The sequence below is a fragment of the Rhinolophus sinicus genome, linkage group LG01 (assembly GCF_036562045.2).
Source record: "Rhinolophus sinicus isolate RSC01 linkage group LG01, ASM3656204v1, whole genome shotgun sequence".
NCBI lineage: Eukaryota > Metazoa > Chordata > Mammalia > Chiroptera > Rhinolophidae > Rhinolophus > Rhinolophus sinicus.
In genome coordinates this window covers 153,757,797-153,775,938 of record NC_133751.1, presented here as the reverse complement: position 1 = coordinate 153,775,938, position 18,142 = coordinate 153,757,797, and the positions used below count along the sequence as shown (strand labels likewise).

General features: G+C 35.2%; 1 protein-coding gene across 13 annotated transcripts in view; it reads right to left on the bottom strand.

Annotated features, from left to right (window-relative positions):
* B3GALT1 (beta-1,3-galactosyltransferase 1) overlaps positions 1-18,142 on the bottom strand; it is a 520,641-nt gene that overhangs the window by 323,346 nt on the left and 179,153 nt on the right. For all 13 annotated transcript variants that reach the window (XR_012497994.1, XM_074337519.1, XM_074337512.1 and 10 more), the window contains one exon: positions 14,650-14,753. Coding sequence is in view for 3 of the 13 variants with exons in the window: in XM_074337519.1 (XP_074193620.1) it covers positions 14,677-14,753 (77 nt within the window). In the remaining 10 variants the exon portion in view is untranslated. The remainder of the gene's footprint in view (positions 1-14,649; positions 14,754-18,142) is intronic.

Sequence of the window (18,142 nt, the reverse complement as noted above, 5' to 3'; positions counted from 1 at the left end):
TTCTCTCCCACTACACAGCTTCCTGAAAGCAGGGATTTTTGTTGTTTGCTATATTATTGGTTGTTATCTTCAGTGCTTGATATAATACAATGTGCTCAATACACTTGGATCTAAAGTGCATTTTTGTGAAGGGGATGGGGGAGGTTTATGAGTTCTGGGCAGCTCTCTCCATCAAGCCTTGAATATGTGCTTGGACTCCAAATTGATTGACAGCTCATGACCAAATACATTGGCTTTTTAGATGACTACTTCCATGTTCTTCCATAGAGAGTCAGGAGATTTTACTCCATTTCCCTTCTCCTGGGAATCCCTAATCACATTTCTTGAGCCTGACATTGTAGCATTTGTGAGTATTAACAATATCAAAAATAAGAGTTTTGAAGATGTTCTTCAGGTTCTTATAGGCTTGATACAAATCGATTGTTTTGAGAAAACTTTCACTGACTCTATCACACTTAAAGAAAATTATTCCTTTCTTTTGTTTCTCCCCATATATTTTCATTTAAAAATTTTAAATGTTATTTGTTTTTAATAGTGAATACATTCAGATGGTTCAAACTTCAGAAGATTCAGTGAAAAATTCCCTTCTAATGGCTTCAATTAGTCATCTCCCTTCTCCTCCAAAGTCATTTGCATAATCAGAACATTGCATAATCTTCTGATACATCTGTGCACATACATGTAGATCCTCCCATATTTCTTTTTATTTATATTTATACAAATGGTAGCATATCATGTATATTGAACTGAACCTGGCTTTGCTCATTTCATATCTTTTAGAGAACTCTCCATATCAGTATATAAAGAATTATACTCATTCTTTTTTATGGCTATATTATGTTGCATAGATGCAACGTAAGTTAATCATCCAGCTATCAATGGAAATTGAAGGAAGCTACTTCTTTCTGATAATTTTTTATTCTATTTTTCTTTCTATTTTTTATTCATCACTAATTTAAGAGAAAAGAAGCATCTCTTCATAGAGAGGGATGCCTATGAAGATGCGCACTTAAGGCTTCTAAATCCTGAGAGTATTTTAACTGCTTCATAATTGGTAGCAGTTAATCTGTTATGGAATTGAATCCACTATATATTAATCCAGGGAGCCAGAAAGTTCCTGGTGATGATATAGCAGTTCTTTTGCTTGGTGGTTATTAATAAGTCTCTTTTCTTTTTCATCAACCCAGCAACATGCATTTATTGAACACTGAATTTGGGCAAAGCACCCTGACTTTAAGGATATAAAGATAAGCTACAAATATGAATTTGAAACAGAAAAAGGATACCTAGAATATAGGAAATACATAGATCTGTTATGTAAATGGAACCTATGCACAAAATAAAGATAAAGTACTCTTGAAATCTTAACAGAAGGAAGACAATCACAATTTCATAAGTGATACCAAGCAGATGGGCATCTGGAAATGCAGAATAGTATTAGAGAGCCTGTATACTTTCTAAAATTGGAATTCAGATAAAAAAGCACTCCACAGTAAGGTGGTCAGTGATATGAAGACTGAGTAGGCTTTTGCAGAAGAGAAACTGGATAGGCATAGAATATTGGAGACATTTATTGGAAATGAGATAACTTCAGGTATGTTAGACAAAAAGTAAATGAACTGCTTTGGCCAAAGTATAGAATTTGTGTTGGGAAGTAGTGGATGATGATACTAGAAATGTAGGTTTGGAGATCACATTGACAGTTAAGAGTTTTCAGTGCCAAGCTACTACATTTTGACATCACCATAGAAAATACGTCAGCTATTGGAACGCTTAAAAAGAATAAACTGAACAGGAAGCTTTTTTACATCTCCAAGTGGTCATGATCCTGCATTAACATATGGTAGGTTGTAGTGAAGGGTAGGGAAGCCTCATGGCAGCCAGATACTCAGATCTTGATTTGAAGGATATGGATCCCTGAATTCTCCACAAATAATCACATATGAACACCCATCAGGTCTAGTTATTGTTTGTAAACACTTTTGTAATAGTTGAATCAATCCATGAGATTGGGTAGGAGGAAGAATTATGAAGAGAAATTTAAGAAGTTTTAGTGGGCAGTATATTGATAACCTTAACTTTAAAAGTATTGTGAAACAATCTATATGTTATAAAGTATTAATTAAAATCCTACACATTTGTGATTCTACAGTTTTGTCCAGGAAAAAAGATCTATTGTTTGTATCCTTGGAACATTCTGGTTGCTTTCACTAGGATGTTCCCTTTACCTTCACTTGTCCTTCTCCTGAGATTCCTGAACCATCTGACTATGTTAAGGTATTCTGTTATATGTACTCATGTCACTCTGTTCCTTTTTTAATGGTGTTCCTCATAATTGTACCTATGGAAAGATTGGTGAAATGTTGTGTTTAATGCTTATCTACACTACTAAAATATTGTGTTTAGTGTGTATCTCACTACTAAAATGTAAACCTTGTTTATTGCCTAACACAAAGGAGAATTTTAGTGAATGTTCCTTAAGTGAATGAGTGAAGCACTCATGGATCTTTGTCTTTTGCTTCTATTGAAAAAACAAAACAAAACGGAATATGGAAGTGATATAAGACAAGTTTATTTCAGTAGGATGCTTAAAACTTCAAAGGAATGAACACTTTAAGAGTTTAGAGTGGAAATGAGACTCTAGAGTCTTGCCATAAATGTCACGTGTAATTCATTCATGTACTTGTCTCAAACTCAATACTACTTGGAAAACTAAATGCCAAGCACTTCAAGGTAAAGTCTAAGGTGTTTAATTACTGGGAGAGCAGCCCAGTGGTGGTTCAATGTCAGTGACATTCTTTTACTGCTAAAGATGAGTTAATATTTCTGAGAGCTGTCTTCAGGGGCAAAAAGGTTTCTACAGTTGGGGAAAATCTAATTGATTTTATGTTTACATCACAATTCCGAGGCAACTATAAGCTATTTTGTAATGTTTAAAATATTGCTTTTGTTTTGTAAATAAAATGTATTGGTGTTTTTTATTTTGGTTTATTGCTGTCTTTTGAGGTTGAACTTCAAGCTAAAGTCAGGACATTTTTAAGAGCATATTTAAAAACTCAAGTGGGAAAAACTGAAAAGTTGAGATTTGAAAACCAGAAATAGTCATAGGATGTCTTATGCATCAGTATTATTAAAACATTACAATATTGATTACAATTACAAAGTAACTAACATAATATTTTGGAATTTTGAGTTAATAAACCTTTTTCTATTTGCTTTCGTTTACCATTCAATGCCGTGTTTTCCCAAAAATAAGACCGGGTCTGATATTAATTTTTGCTGCAAAAGATGCATTAAGGCTTATGTTAAGGGGATGTCATCCTGAAAAATCATGCTAGGGCTGGTTTTCCAGTTAGGTCTTATTTTCGGGGAAACACGGTAGCTATATTATCAGAAGGAAAAAACAAATTAGTTCAAAATATCCACTTTAAGGAATTTTTCAGTTTTGTGACTTCAAGGCCCATTTCCACTTACGTCCACCACACAACTTCTTATAAAGTTAATTAAAAGGACAATAATTTTATGATCACTTTAATTTATTGAAATGCATATAGCATGAAGTTAACTCAGTGGTTCCTTACATGTGAATTTTAAAAAGATATCCTATTATTCTACTTTAGGAATTTAGAAGCAAATCAATGAAATAATCTAATTATTCAATGTAGTTAATACTTTCACTATGCCAGATAGTATGACAGACCTGCTGTCAGTAAAGGATTGTGGTTTAAACTATCAACCATTATTAAAGAGCCTATAATTACCTCATGGGGATCAATCTTTTCCTATGTATCATTCTTCAGAAAATATTTCACTCTCATTAGGAATAAGTTAGAACCAGCAAATGCATTGAAAGTTCCAATAACAGTGGCTAAAAGATGGTCAGCCACATGCATCTTTACATTGATGCACTAGCAATGTGTTTAGGAATTATTGATGATGTCAGAAAAACATGTGGCTCTGGGCAAACACCCTTGCCTTTAGAAAAAGCACAACATCCAGCATTTTTTTTGTTTGTTTGTTTCCCTCCTAAATTCTGCCTAAGTTTTGGCAGGCAGAGAGCCTCTGAGATGCTTGCGGTTACTCTAGTGATGGCGATAACCCGATCATCCAGATATGGTCAAATTGAGAGAAAATCCCACAAATCATAAAACAAATATAGAGGAAGAGAATTTTCTCCAGAGATTATACCAAAGGAACCCCAGGGGAATTTTTTCCTGCTTATTTATTATTTAAAAGTGGTGAAATAAAAATGGGCATATTGCAGCTATAATTGAGAAGTGCCGTTGAAGAAGGTCAACTTGTAATTTTCTGGCCATTACTTAACTAGCATTTTAACAATTTCTGAAGAATTATTCTTGTTTCTATTTTCTACAAATGATGGTATGCTAAATAAACCCATCAAGTCCTCCATCTGATAAATTAAGATTGACAGAGGCTGAGAACGATTTTGCAAAACTGCATTTTCTATCCTGATAGTTCTTACAGGCTTTTAGCAGGAACTCTAAAATTGTTCCTGTGAGGCTATTGTGACATTTAGTGGAAGTTGTTCTCAAAAAAATTCAGATGCAAAAGGGTGAAATGATGTTTCCAAAGCAACAAAAGTCATTGCGAGCGTCAAATTGTAAGCCTGAAGGATAATTAAATATCTCCTTCTCTTGAAACTCCAATTCTTCCCTCTGAACTTGTTTTCAGTGTCTGTCTCTTGGACTGTCTCTCTTGTATTCTCTCTCTCTCTCTCTCTCTCTCTCTCTCTCTCTCTCTCTCTCTCTCTCCTTACTCCCTCCCCATAATCCCCAAGATTTTACTTAAACTACTCTAAGTAGTACAGCAGGCAAATAATCAAGTTAATGTAACTATGGTATCTTCAGATTCCAACGTAGCCACACAATCCCACTTGGTTCACTTATTTCCTCCACCCAAATGTTTCTTTCTCTGCTTTTTGCTAGGCAAGGGAAAAACCATTCCTTTCATCCTTTAATGTAGAATTCTGAGATGCTTTGATAAAGCATTATTTTCTCTCTTACTCTGTTTCTATGAAGCATATGTCTTATGCCTTTTTAGATATTGAAGGATTTAAAAACATGTCTACGTCTGTACTTATAAAAATTAAGAGTTCTGTTATTTATGCAATTACAATGACTAATTTTAATAAAAAGTTTTGTACAATCTCTTATTTCTAAGTAACCTCCTCTTGCTTTGCCAGATTGGAAGTTAAATGTAGCAATTCGACTCTCTCCCTCTTAACAGAATACCCCAAATTTTTCTTCAGTAAAGATTTCTTTTTACTTCTAAATCCTTGAGCCTCATACATTACTGGATTACTATCTTACTACCAAGACTGATGATTTTCACCTCTCAAAAAATAAAACCAATACCGCTACCTTTTAAAAAATCATTTCTAGGACAATGTCTTCAAAGAAAATGTGGTGATTTTTATCAGAGAACATAAAGTTGAGATTTACTTTAAGAATTTTTAATTTTAAACATAATGATGGTTGCATCAAATAGTAAATAGTAAAAGTACATACAACTAGTGCAGTTAGAATTTTTCATTTGCTAACAAACTTAGCCAAATTAATTGTAGAGTTGAGAAAGAAAAAAAGCAGGTTAATTAAAAGCAAGCAGACTATTATCATGCTGCAATTATGGAAACTACACACAGTTCCTTTAATATAAAACAGAAACAAAAAATAATTATAAAAGTGCAACCACCAAGTCAAGAAAACAACCCATAAAATCCCCCAGTTTTTTCATACAGACAGAGCAGGCTGTTTTGTAACTATTTTAAATGGAGACACAATCTTTCTTTCCTAGTATTTAAAAGGTAAAGGCACTTGGGAAAAGTAACATTCTGATTTAAATTCATATGAGGTAAGGAAGACTGACAGTGGATCATTTCCTGAGAGCAGGTTTTAATAGGGGCAGGCTGATGGGAATCTGGAAGGAAGAGGAAAGAAAAGAATAAGGGGCAAAGGATTGACCTTAAATATGAATCTGATCTCCTTTAGAAAGTTCCTTGTAGTCAATCCTGAAATTCAGAATAACAAGTCCATCCTTTTTCTTATATTGAGATGTTTTTCCATTCTTGAAATGTCTAATCTTCCACTGCTTTCAACTCACCTTTTCTGGTAGGCTCACTATATTACATAAAAAGATACTTGAAAAATGGAATTCTAGGTCATTGCAGAGAGAGCAGGAACCACAGCTGACTGTACCAATTTTATAAATCTCTGACTTCTGTATACCTTTTTATTAATACTCTGACAGAAGTATATTGAGTCATTACAGTTTTAATTCTTACAAACTTTTAAAAAATCCAATATGGGAGTTATTGAAGAGGCTATCAAATACTGACAGACTCTGCTCTTAACCCTATGATAACTATGTGCTTCTGCTGGCTTTTTGAAACCAGAATATCAATGTGTCCTAAAAACAGTCTTGATGCATTAATAAGATACAAGCGTGGTGATGAGCTAAAGAAAACTACTCTTCAGGCCGGAGAATTTCTGCAAATAGAGCAACAGTGCAACATCATTACACCAAAGCCTGTGGAGACATCTCAGTTCTTCAACATGTCAATACTGGGCTGTGTCATAAAATCGGAGCAGACAGGAAGAGAAAAGGGAATGGAGAAGTTACACACATCTTTAGTTTGAAGCCTAACACATTTAATTTTAGTCTTTCTAACCTGTCAACACTTTTTATCAAAGACAGATTTCAAAACATTAAAATACCTTTAATGGATAGTGGAAAACCATTATACTCTTTGTCCGGTATACCACTAATTCTTAACAGCATAGATTTTTTCATTATGTCCAGTCCAGGAAACATGGCCAGCTGTGTACTTTGTAAGCCTGAGCTCTCAGTCAACTGAAACTGCTCTCTCTAGAGCCATCAATGAGCTTCATAACTCCAGTGCCCCTTCTTTCAACCCCACTGGTTTGGTTTTCTGTTTGTGTAGTCTTTATTCCTCTAATCTTTCTGCTGTATTTGGCATCTGGGAGCCTCCTGTCTGTTATGCCTCTTTCTACATCTTTAAGGACAGACACTATCCTATTTTTTCTCTGATTTCTTCAGTTCTCCTTCACTTTCTCTAACTGATTTAACTATGGGTATAACCCAAAGCTGACTCCTTAATTCACTCTTTTTCTTTGTCTCTTTGGTCCTGGAGAGTTTGCATCCAATCTGGCCTGAAGCAGAACTGCAAAGGAGGCAGATTCATTCCAGCAGCAAAGTCCTGCATTTCAGTAGTTGGTGATCAGGATAATTAAGCACCATGCCTGAGATAGATGTTAAATTCAAAATGTGGCTGTTCTTGGAACACCCAAGCCCCGCTGCCACTTTTGGGTCTTTGCTCTTCCTTTTCCTCCTTCTTGGAATGTCCTTCCTCCCCGGTACTGGCTCACTCAGCTTCTTAAAATTGTGGCTAAAATCTCGCCTTCTTAATGAGGTCCCCTTCACTTGTCAGGTCTATTTAATATTGCAAACTTCCCACCTTGATTCCCCTTACTCTGCTCAAATTTCTGTTTTTCTATAACATTTCCAACTTCCAACATATTATACATATATATATATATATATATAATTTATTATATTTATTAGTTATTGTTCCTTAGGTTGGCTTTCCCAGATAGAATATATGCTCTATTTTGTTCACTCATGTCCCTGTGGCCTAGAACCGTGACTGGCACTTAGTAGATGATTAATCAATATTATTTTAATTAAGTTGAAAACCTTCCCTATATTATCCACTACCTTTTTTTTCTTTTGAGTGCCAACAGCATAGTCCAGGTTGCCTCTCATGGTAATTAGGTAATTAGCATGTTAATTGCATTTCCTCTTACCCCTCTTTTTAATCCATCTCCTTTACTGTTGGCTGATTTTCTTCTTCAAAACCCAAATTTATCTCCTCATTATCCTCAGGAGCCTTCCCTGTAAGGCCAAGTCAGAACTCTTTATTCTGGAAGGTAACAACCGGCTCAATATGATTACCAATCACATCCAGCCTCATCTATACCCACTCTTCAGTCGACTCTACTCAAGCTGGTATTGGCTTTTTTTCATTTAGGAAAATTTGTTGACTTAGTCCCAGGTCCTATGTGACATAAAACTAATTTACTGTCAGTTTAGGTAACATAAGCTAGAGGAATGTAAGTTTAAACAATAACATTTGTACGGAAGAAGAAATTGAGCCCACAGAAGAAAGACACTTGGGTAACTTAGTCAGGTATATGTGGTCCCCAACACTGAAACGTGTCTCACCTCCACCTTTCATGTTCTGGGAAAGCAAATCATATATATTTGTAAAGGTGCAAATTCAACTTACTCTGTGGTTGATCTTCTGCCTTTAAAAAGCCATAATTCCTTTCAATAAACACAAATAATAAAAGTTTTGTCCTTCTACAAATATTCTGATATTCCTTTCCTCACTTTCCTTCCCTTTACCTTAAGAAACACTGATTTATAGACTACATATGCGTTTTCATCCCAAAATGCTAAAGGAGCTCCTTTTCCCAGGAGACATCTCTTGACGCAAAGCCAGGATCTAACTTGGGAGGAAAGGCCTGGAAAGGGACCTGGCCTCTAGGGAAGTCTTATACTTTGCATTGGTCGGAAAGCTGTCATCTCAAAATGGTGCCATTCTTTTACTGCCATCTCTGAGTGTTTCAAGGTCTCATTTTCTCACCACTTTCCATCTTAACATGAAGGTTGTTAAGATGATGAAGCTTTTGTTTTCTGCAGTGAAGTTTTGGTTTCTGCACCTACCACTGCCACCGATTCCTTTCACAAACCTTCTACTTACAAGGTTTTTGTTCTAGAAGACCCACCCAAATAATCCTCCTTATTCCTCCCTTCCTCTGAACTTCTACTTCATTTGCTATTTATATACATTAAACAATCTAGAACTTGACATTATTTTGCCCTATCTTTTTTGGGGAGAGGGGTCATATACTGATCGTTGCAGAAATTCTTGTAGACGTAAATTTTCTTCCTCACAGCAGTGGTTGCCAACCCTTGCTAATCAATAAAGTCACCAGTAAAGCATTTGAAAAATTCCAATTTGAGAGGCCCTACTCAGAGCTGCAGAAACTGAATCACTTGTCTGGTTTCTAAGGAATCCACATTTCAAAAAGCACCCCCCCACACACAAAAAAAGATTCTGATAATCACCCAGATGAGAGTATGAGTGCTTTCCGTAGTTTACCTGGGGCTTAATAAGTAGCATAATCTCAAAATACCTTTTGACATGAAAATTATTCACTTTTAACTATGAAAAATTCAGGACCAAATCTTCTGATTCTGAAGATTACTGATTCACCTCAACTAGGTTTTAGATTCTAGCATTTGATTTTGTGAGTACAATGTAATATATAAGAAAATTTTGAGTTCAAAATATCTAAAATGTCATTATATATATATATATATATATATATATATATATATATATATACACACACACACTTTTGTGGAAAAAGCCGTATATTGCATATAGTTGTGGATTCTCATTTTTTTTGACATAATATTATGTTAGATATTTCCTAATGTCATCATTCTTTAAAGAAATGAAAATAATATTCTACTGGGATGGGAGTACAGATTAATTTAATAATTTCCCCACATTTCGACTTCTTTGTGAATATTATAACTGATATCTTTGAAATAAACATTTCATTGAATATTGATGTAATTGTATTATAGTTTATCTTTTTAGAAAATACTTATTCTTTTTACAAAATATGCATTTTACTCTTTAACTGTTCCAACCGTGGACACAGTTTTTGTGATGGTCTCTCCAATTAGCTCGTTTTCTCGTTTTCAGATGTTTAGAACCATTCTTCACCAACCACATCACCACAAAGTTACTCAATCTTGTTGGCACATTCGCCTGATTCCTATATTTGGGCCTGAACTCCCTATCACCATATTCTCAAGGGTACTTTCTAACATCAACCACACTGCAGGGAGAATTGTAAATGGTATAAGTCAGTGTTCTTTAAGTGTGGCCCTCAGGTCAGCTGTAATAGAATAACAGACCTTTCAAATTACTCAGACATTTAGATGTGAGGTCTAAGAGAATACAATTTAAACAAGGCCTCAAGGTAATTTTCATGCACACCAATGTCTGAAAAGCCAGTTTCCCCAATACGAGGATATCAATAAATTAGAAACCTAGAGTTAAAGTATATCCAATGACAATATACCTCTTATCATTCTACTTCCTATAAAATTAGTTTATGTATTTAATCTGTGATCACTAATACAACACAAATTTTTTGTCCCTCTGCTCCATCCTTCCTTCACTAGAGTGCATCTTTTTTACAAAGTAGAGAACATATTTATTTTATCTGGATCAGCCTCCCCTGAATCCTCTTCTTTACTAGGATCTAACCTTGGGTTCTCTCCTTGGTCCATTTAGTCCAGCTTTAGCAAGAGCCTATGGAGTCATGTTGGGGAAATCTGCTTCCCTTGGTATCTGATTACATTCCCCATCCCCCACCATCCATATTTTTTCACCCTGGCTTGCCCTCAACAAGAATCCTGTTGAGCCAATCTAGCAAGGATCCCCTAGACTCTTAGAAATTTTCTATCCACCGATCCCCACCCTGCTCCTTGGCTGTAAATGTCTATTGGTCCTTGTTGTATTTAGAGTTAAGTCCAATCTCTCCCCTACTGTAAAACTCTATTGCAGTAGTCCCTCTTGAAAAAGGTCTTCCTATCTTTAAAAACCATCATGATAATTTTTTTCTTTAATATAGACATTTTGCTATGTTTTGAAGGTAGGGATGTGAAAACAGTACTCCTTACATTGGAGAAAATAACCCTCTAGTATGAAAGTTTTCTCACAAGGACTAGTATTTACAAAGTAATACAACAAAATCTAATGCAGAAATATGGGCCACACATACAGAAAAATTACCATAATTTGAGAGGATTGTGAAGAATTTCTTCCTATGCCTATATCTGCATGGCTGAAATGAACTAAATACAAAAATGAAAAATGCCTAATTTGACGTGGCATATATATATAACACTGCTGTTCATGCCAGAAAGCTAGCTTTAAATAACATCAAGCATGACCTGATTTAATATTAGGATCTATAGAATACAAATATTTCATTTTTAGAAACAAAAATATCTTTGATATACTCTGCATATATTCATTTTAATGGTGTACTATTAGAAAAGTCTTTCCTGTTATGACCTCTTTCTATAAGAGAATAGTAATGTGGTCTCCACGTAGAAAGATTAATTTCGTTTGAGCCCCGAGAAGAAATTTGTCTGCTGAGACAGACTCCCCATCATCAACCATGGGCCCAAATTTAATAACTAATAGGAGTGTAGTGGCCATTTGCTAATAGGGGCTTCTCACGTACTCTGTATACTAGGAAGAACTCAGACTGAACTCTTGGCTTCCTGCTCTACGCCTTGCTCATTTACACCATCCAAGTCAACTATTATAAGGGAATTCCTAGTTTCATTTTGACCAATGGATTAAGACCTTCCCCACCCAATCATAACTGCTCCATAATAATCAATCAAGATGCATAATGCTGAGCAAGCAGGACTGTATGATTAGGACAAAAAGGGTATGAATTCGGAGACCTCATATACATGAAATGGACCAAATTGTGAACCTGGCAGACACTTTCAAGATTAAAAAGCGGTAGAGTAGCATAATTTACATTGCTACCCGAGTCAGTGTCTCCTGGGCTACAGCTCTTTTTGCTGAAACATATGTGTTTTTTATTCTTTGCTACAGTCTAAAATTAATTTTGGTTTCCAGTAGTTATTCACATACATACATACATACATACATACATACATACATACATATGAGGTCAGAAAATTAAGTTCGCGAACTCATCCTAAAAAGAGTGCTACATACCTCATTGCTGACTATCACTACAGTCACCATTGAAGTACTCCCTTTGGGAAGCTATACACCGAGCCAGAGCCCAATCTACCCTTCAAAGCAATTTTGGAACTCTTTTTCTGGAATGGCCATCAGAGCAGTCATCGTATTACCCTTGATGGACTGAATGTCACCAAAATGTCTTCTTTTCAATATTTCCTTTATCTTCAGGTAAAGAAAGAAGTCATTGGGGGCCAGATCAGGTGAGTAGGAAGGGTGTCCCAATACAGTTATTTGTTTACTGGCTAAAAACTAACTCACAGACAGTGCCATGTGAGCTGGTACATATTCATGATACAAAAGTCATAAATTGTTGGTGAAAAGTTAAGGTCATTTTCATCTAACTTTTTCAGGCAGCCTTTTCAGTACTTTTCAGCACCAATAGTACACTTGGTTAACTTTTTGTCCAGTTGGTACAAATTCATAATGAAGAATCCCTCTGATACCAAAAAGGTTAGCAATATCGTTGCAACAAGTTTGCGAACTTAATTGTCAGACCTTCGTACTTAGGCATATATACACACTTATCTCATAAAACTGTGTTACCACAGTAGATATTGCCAGGGGAAAGCTCAAATTCTTAACCAATGTCATTACCAAGTAAATAGTGAAGATATTTCTAGTGGCTAAGTGTCCAGAGTCTTCTGGGCAGTGTCAATATCTTTTGCAATCAATTGTTTTAAAAACTAAGACAATGAGAAAATATTACACACCTATTAGAATGGCTAAAATTTAAAACACTGACACTACCAAATGCTGATAAGGAACCCTCATTCGTTGCTGGTGGGAATGCAAAATGGTATAGGCACTATGAAATACAGTTTGGCAACTTACAAAACCAAACATACTCTTACCACATGGTCAAGTAAATACATTCCTTGCTATGTACCTAAATGAGCTGAAAAGGCATGCACCACGAAAGTCTGCAGAGAAATGTTTATAGAAGCTTTTTTCATAACTGTCAAACTTGGAAGCAACCAAGATGTCCTTCAGTAGGTGAATGGATAAACACACTGGGGTCCATCCAGACAACGGAACAATATTCAGCAATAAAAAGAAATGAGCTATTCAGTCACAAAAAGACATGGAGGAAACTTAAAAGCATATTACTAAGTGAAAGAAACCAATCTGAAAATACTATGTATTATATGATTTCAATTATATGACATTCTTGAAAAGGCAAAGCTTGAGGCAGTAAAATGATCAGAGGTTGCCATGGTTTCAGCGAGGGGAGGAAAGGGTGAATAGGGGAGTACAGGGTGTTTTAGGGCAGTAAAAATATTCTGTATGATACAATAACAATTGAAATATGTCATTATATATTTTTCAAAACCCATATAATATTCAATACAAAGTGAACCCTTTGTAATGGATTTCAGTTAATCATTCTCAATATGGGTTCATCCACTGTAACAAATGTACCACACTAATGTTAATAATAGGGAGGACGATGTGTGTTTGAGGGGAAGGGTACGTAGAACTCTCTATAGTTTTCAATTAATTTATCTAAATCTGCTTTAAAAAAAAAAAAAAAAAAAGCAATACTTAAAACTGAGGTTATAAGACTAAACCAAACCAAAATAAGACAAAAATCCTAGTAAAAATAAGATGGCTTCTAGAATTGTAACCAAAGGGTATTTTGCGCCAGTTTTTCATGATGATACCACTGAGTATCTTAGTTGTTACCTCTTATTCCTCAAGCACAGAAAAAATGCCAAAGAGTGTCCAGGTCCCATTAGCTTAAAACCTATGATTATGCAACATTCAGTCTGGGTGTGGGTCAGGCCCCAAATCTCTTGAACCTTTAATCATTTTTTGAATGACTACTGAGATAATTAAATCAGGACTGACCAGAGAAGGTCAAATATTGAGTGAGGCCTCAGCTATACAATTACGTCAGACCACGGGAAGGCTTTATGACCCTTGGGGCAGATTGTGTCTTTCGTAAACTTCCCTAGAGACCTAGGACAACAAGGGGTCCTGCTACAATTGAGATGCTTCTGTGGATTCTCTAGGAGAGAGCTAATAGGAAGGAGGCAAATACTCTGGGTTCAAGTTTCTTGATATTGAAAAAGAATTGCTAAAATTAAAAATACTGGTAAATCTTGAGGTAAAATTAACTTCACGTGAAAATTTAGGTCTCCAACTATCGTTCTTTACTAAGGAAAACTCCTCTAAACGCAGACTCCAATAACAGAGATGCATACATGTAAAAAGCAGATGACACTTTAGGACTTTCAAACAGGAAAAAGATTCCATGGCTCCCCAGCACTGCTCCTCCAAACAACCGTTTAGAGATGCACTAAGTTTCAATCTCTTCAGCCTGGAGCTGCTCTGGAGCTGCACGACAGAGGTGGTAGTCTCTGGTTGTGAGCAACCTCTGCAGTGTACCATCATTAGCAATACCATCATTGTCTGTGTGCATGACAAGAAAAAGCTTGAGAAGCACCTCACAAGAAAATATCTGTTGACAATGTTTTAATCCAAAATGGCTAGGTGGGTGCTTGGCAATTCCCATTGTTTCTACATATCATCTCACTTTTACATAAGGATAGTATTTGCCAAGGAATTATTTCTGAATGCACTTCACAAGAAAGGTATAAAATATGAACTACTACAAAGCTATTAACAAATTCAATGTGCCCTTAATACTTCTGATAATACTGCCTATTTTTACATCACAATTTTGTTCATTTTTAAAGTCTACAAAATGAAAAGTGGGAATCGACTGTTACCTTATAATGAAAACTCCCGTACTCGTGTCAGTGTAAAACATCCGTGTCTTCACACAATCCCTCCACTCCGGGACTGAGTAGTTCTTGAAGTGTCTCTACCGGGTCTAAGGGGAAAGAAATATATATAAATACACTTCTTGATATGCTCCAGCTAACATTAAACTCCGTTTCAAATTGTTTAGATTCTCTTTTTGCCATTTCATGAAATTTCCACATATCTTGCATCAAACTATCTTGCACAAAATAATCAGAACTTTTTAAAGAGCATATATTTAAAAAGGGAATTTTCTTTCTTTAAATCATTTATAATTTCCCCCTTATCCACCTTTGAATGAATGTGCCTTTACCTGTTAAAACGTCTAATGTTAACTATTTTCCATGATTGTTTACTTACTACTTTCCCCTAGATCATATTTTTATTCTTTATCTCATTAGTAATAGCAAATGTTTCTGCAAGAGAAGTAGAAAGTTGTTAGGATTATACAGTCCTTTCTGTGGCTTCACTAAGACTGTTTTATTGCTTTACTCTGAAATAAACTAACATATTTTGGTCCCTAATCTCCAATGCCTAACTTTCTGACCTAGATATCCCTACTGGAGCCCTAAGTACCCTATCAAGTCTATAATAATACTGGCCTGAGCCAGTGAAAAAACATCCTCTGCCAGCATGTTCTACAAGATAGCCTTCTGTCATCACAAAGTTTTAGGCATTCCTTTTTGGAACTAGCAAAGAAAATAAGCTAGCTTTGGCAGTTGATCATGTCCTGCTGTAATTCAATGAATCCGTTTTCTACAGGCTTCACTTGCCAGGCCTCTTCTTCCCATTTCCTGAAAACAGACTATTCAATTCTACCCAAACCTCCTTTCAATGCTACCCAAACACTACCCTCTACAACCTTAAGAATTATATGTGGTTGAAAATGTATTTTAAATCAGACTTGTAGTAGAAATATCTCATTTGAGAGCTCTTTCTGAACCTCTACATTTTATACATGTTATTCACCCACAGAAATGTCTGGAGCATAAAGGAAACCAAAAGTGTAGTGCTGTGTAAAGGTCAGAGAAGTCAGGAAGCCTGGGCAGAGTTACCAGCTCTAAAATGTGCCTCCCCCCCCACTCAGATTGGCTTGATTTGTCAGATAATCTACCTATGGAGGCTCATAGTACAATAATATAAATTGGATGGTACTTCTGAACTCTGACTACTTCTAAGAATTTTATTTTGCATATCTTTGGAATTCATAAGAGCAAGTGTTTGGAGACTGGAGAAGTGGAACCAATACATCTTCCAAGGAGAGGCACACAAAAGGTATATATATATATATATATATATGGTATATGTATGTGTATATATATATATATGTAAGGTATATATGTGTATATATATAAAAGGTATATATATGTATATATACTGTCCTTCCTTATTAATCTTATTATTTTTAACATGGGTAATTTCTTGACTCTCATTAATCCTTTTAAATATCAATGAGGACAATATGGATATATCTAAAAACCTTAAAGTTAAGTGAAATGATCCATACACATATTTTATGGTTACATTTATATGATGTTCTAGAAAAGGAAAAAAAGAAAAAGACTATGATGATAATCAAACAGTGTTTGTAAGAAATTAGCTGGAATGTAGCATGAGGGACCTTATGGTGATAATAGAAAAATTCTACCTCTTGATTGGGGTGGTAGTTATATGGGTGCACACACTTGAAAAAACTCCGTGGAACTTTACCCTTAAAAATCTGTATTTTAGTGTAAGTAAATTATACATCAATAAAAAATGAACAAACAATGGGACTCAAAGAGACCTCTCAGCTTTGGAATGATTTTGAATCAGGGAGTCTTTAAGAAGGAATTTCTATACCTCCTTCTGGGCAGTAAAAAACAATTCTTCATTCTTTCATTCATGCATCCAGTTAACAAAGATTTATTAAGCACAGATATATCCAGAGTTAACACAGGGGCAGCATGTTAGAGGAAATAATGTTAGCAAAATAGACACAACCTCTATTATACGCATAGATTCTGTTGGGGGGAAATGAACAACTAAAATGGACAAGAACAAAGAGTTATGGCTGTAGCATTAAGGGGAAGTCCATGTTTTAAGTGAGGTCTTGCACAGAAACAGAATGAACTATTTTATTCTAAACCCCAAGCTAATCTGAGCTGAAAATATTGGTGTTCGCTGAGTCACTAAAAGCTGTTGGAGTGATCAGACCAAAGCAAACTAAATAATGTTATTCCCTTAAACCAAGCCTGTATATCCTCTAAGTTTACTGAATCAAAACATCAAAATATTTTTCATGTGAAATTTCATTGGGACAATGAAGTCTTTCTTTTTTTTTTAACAAAATTTAAGTCTTCTACACCCTAGGCTCGGGCTACTTATACATACAGCTGTCCGTAAGGATAACATGTTACATGTCTGCCTTTCCCATGAGCAAATCCCAGCTGGGAAGACAGGTGCATCTACTCCTGGTGACAGTGCTGCCAACGAGGGATTTGCAGACTCTCCCAACAACAAGCATTATGAATACTTAAAATAAATCCAAGCTTGTGACAGGTGCAGTATTTGAGATACAAAATATAACCATGAATACAACAGCATTCCAATAAGAAATGCTTTCAGATAAATACATCTCCCTGACCACCAATCCCACACACACTTTTAAATGAAGTCCTCCCTGTGGGCATTCCAATTTTTAAAGCATATGAAAATTTTTCTTAGCCTACCTGGTACCAAATATCATCAGATTGCTTTTAACGGCCTTCTAACCTATTTTTTTTCCAAAATTCTCTCCCAAATGGGAGGAACCATTTATAAGATTTCAAAAATGAAATAATATAATTAAAAACAAAACAAAACCCAAACCATCTTGTGAAACTCTCTAGAAGGAAACCTACATTTTTTTTTTAACAATTGTTCTAAGAGGAAACTTGCTATGAAACAGAATAGTTCAAAAATTAGCTTTCGAGTGAGAAGCTTACTTCACACCAAGACCATAATGGGCAGATGGATGCTTTGTATTTAATCAACCAAACATCTACAATGTTACCTCTTACTGGTCTCTACTGTCCTTCCCAATCTGTGACCAGACAATTTAGGGTTTGGGTTGCATTCTATTGGCAGGACAGAAAATGGCTACTAAACCTCTAAAGTAACTGGAATTCTAGATAACTCTCTCACACATGGGAACCACTCCATGTATTCACAGAAAATATTGTCAGATTGCAATCCAAATTGTAAAGTGTCCACACTTTAATTACTTTCTTACTCTGGCCAAAAGAAATCCTCTATTGCTGATTAGGAAATATGGTTCTTGCTTGCATAGGTTTAACATATTTAAGAAATATGTATATATACATATAAAGGTATACATACATATATATGTGTATATATATATATATATATATATATATATATACCAAGTAATACATATTTTTTTTAATTCCATGTTTTATTTTTATTCTCCAACCAAAT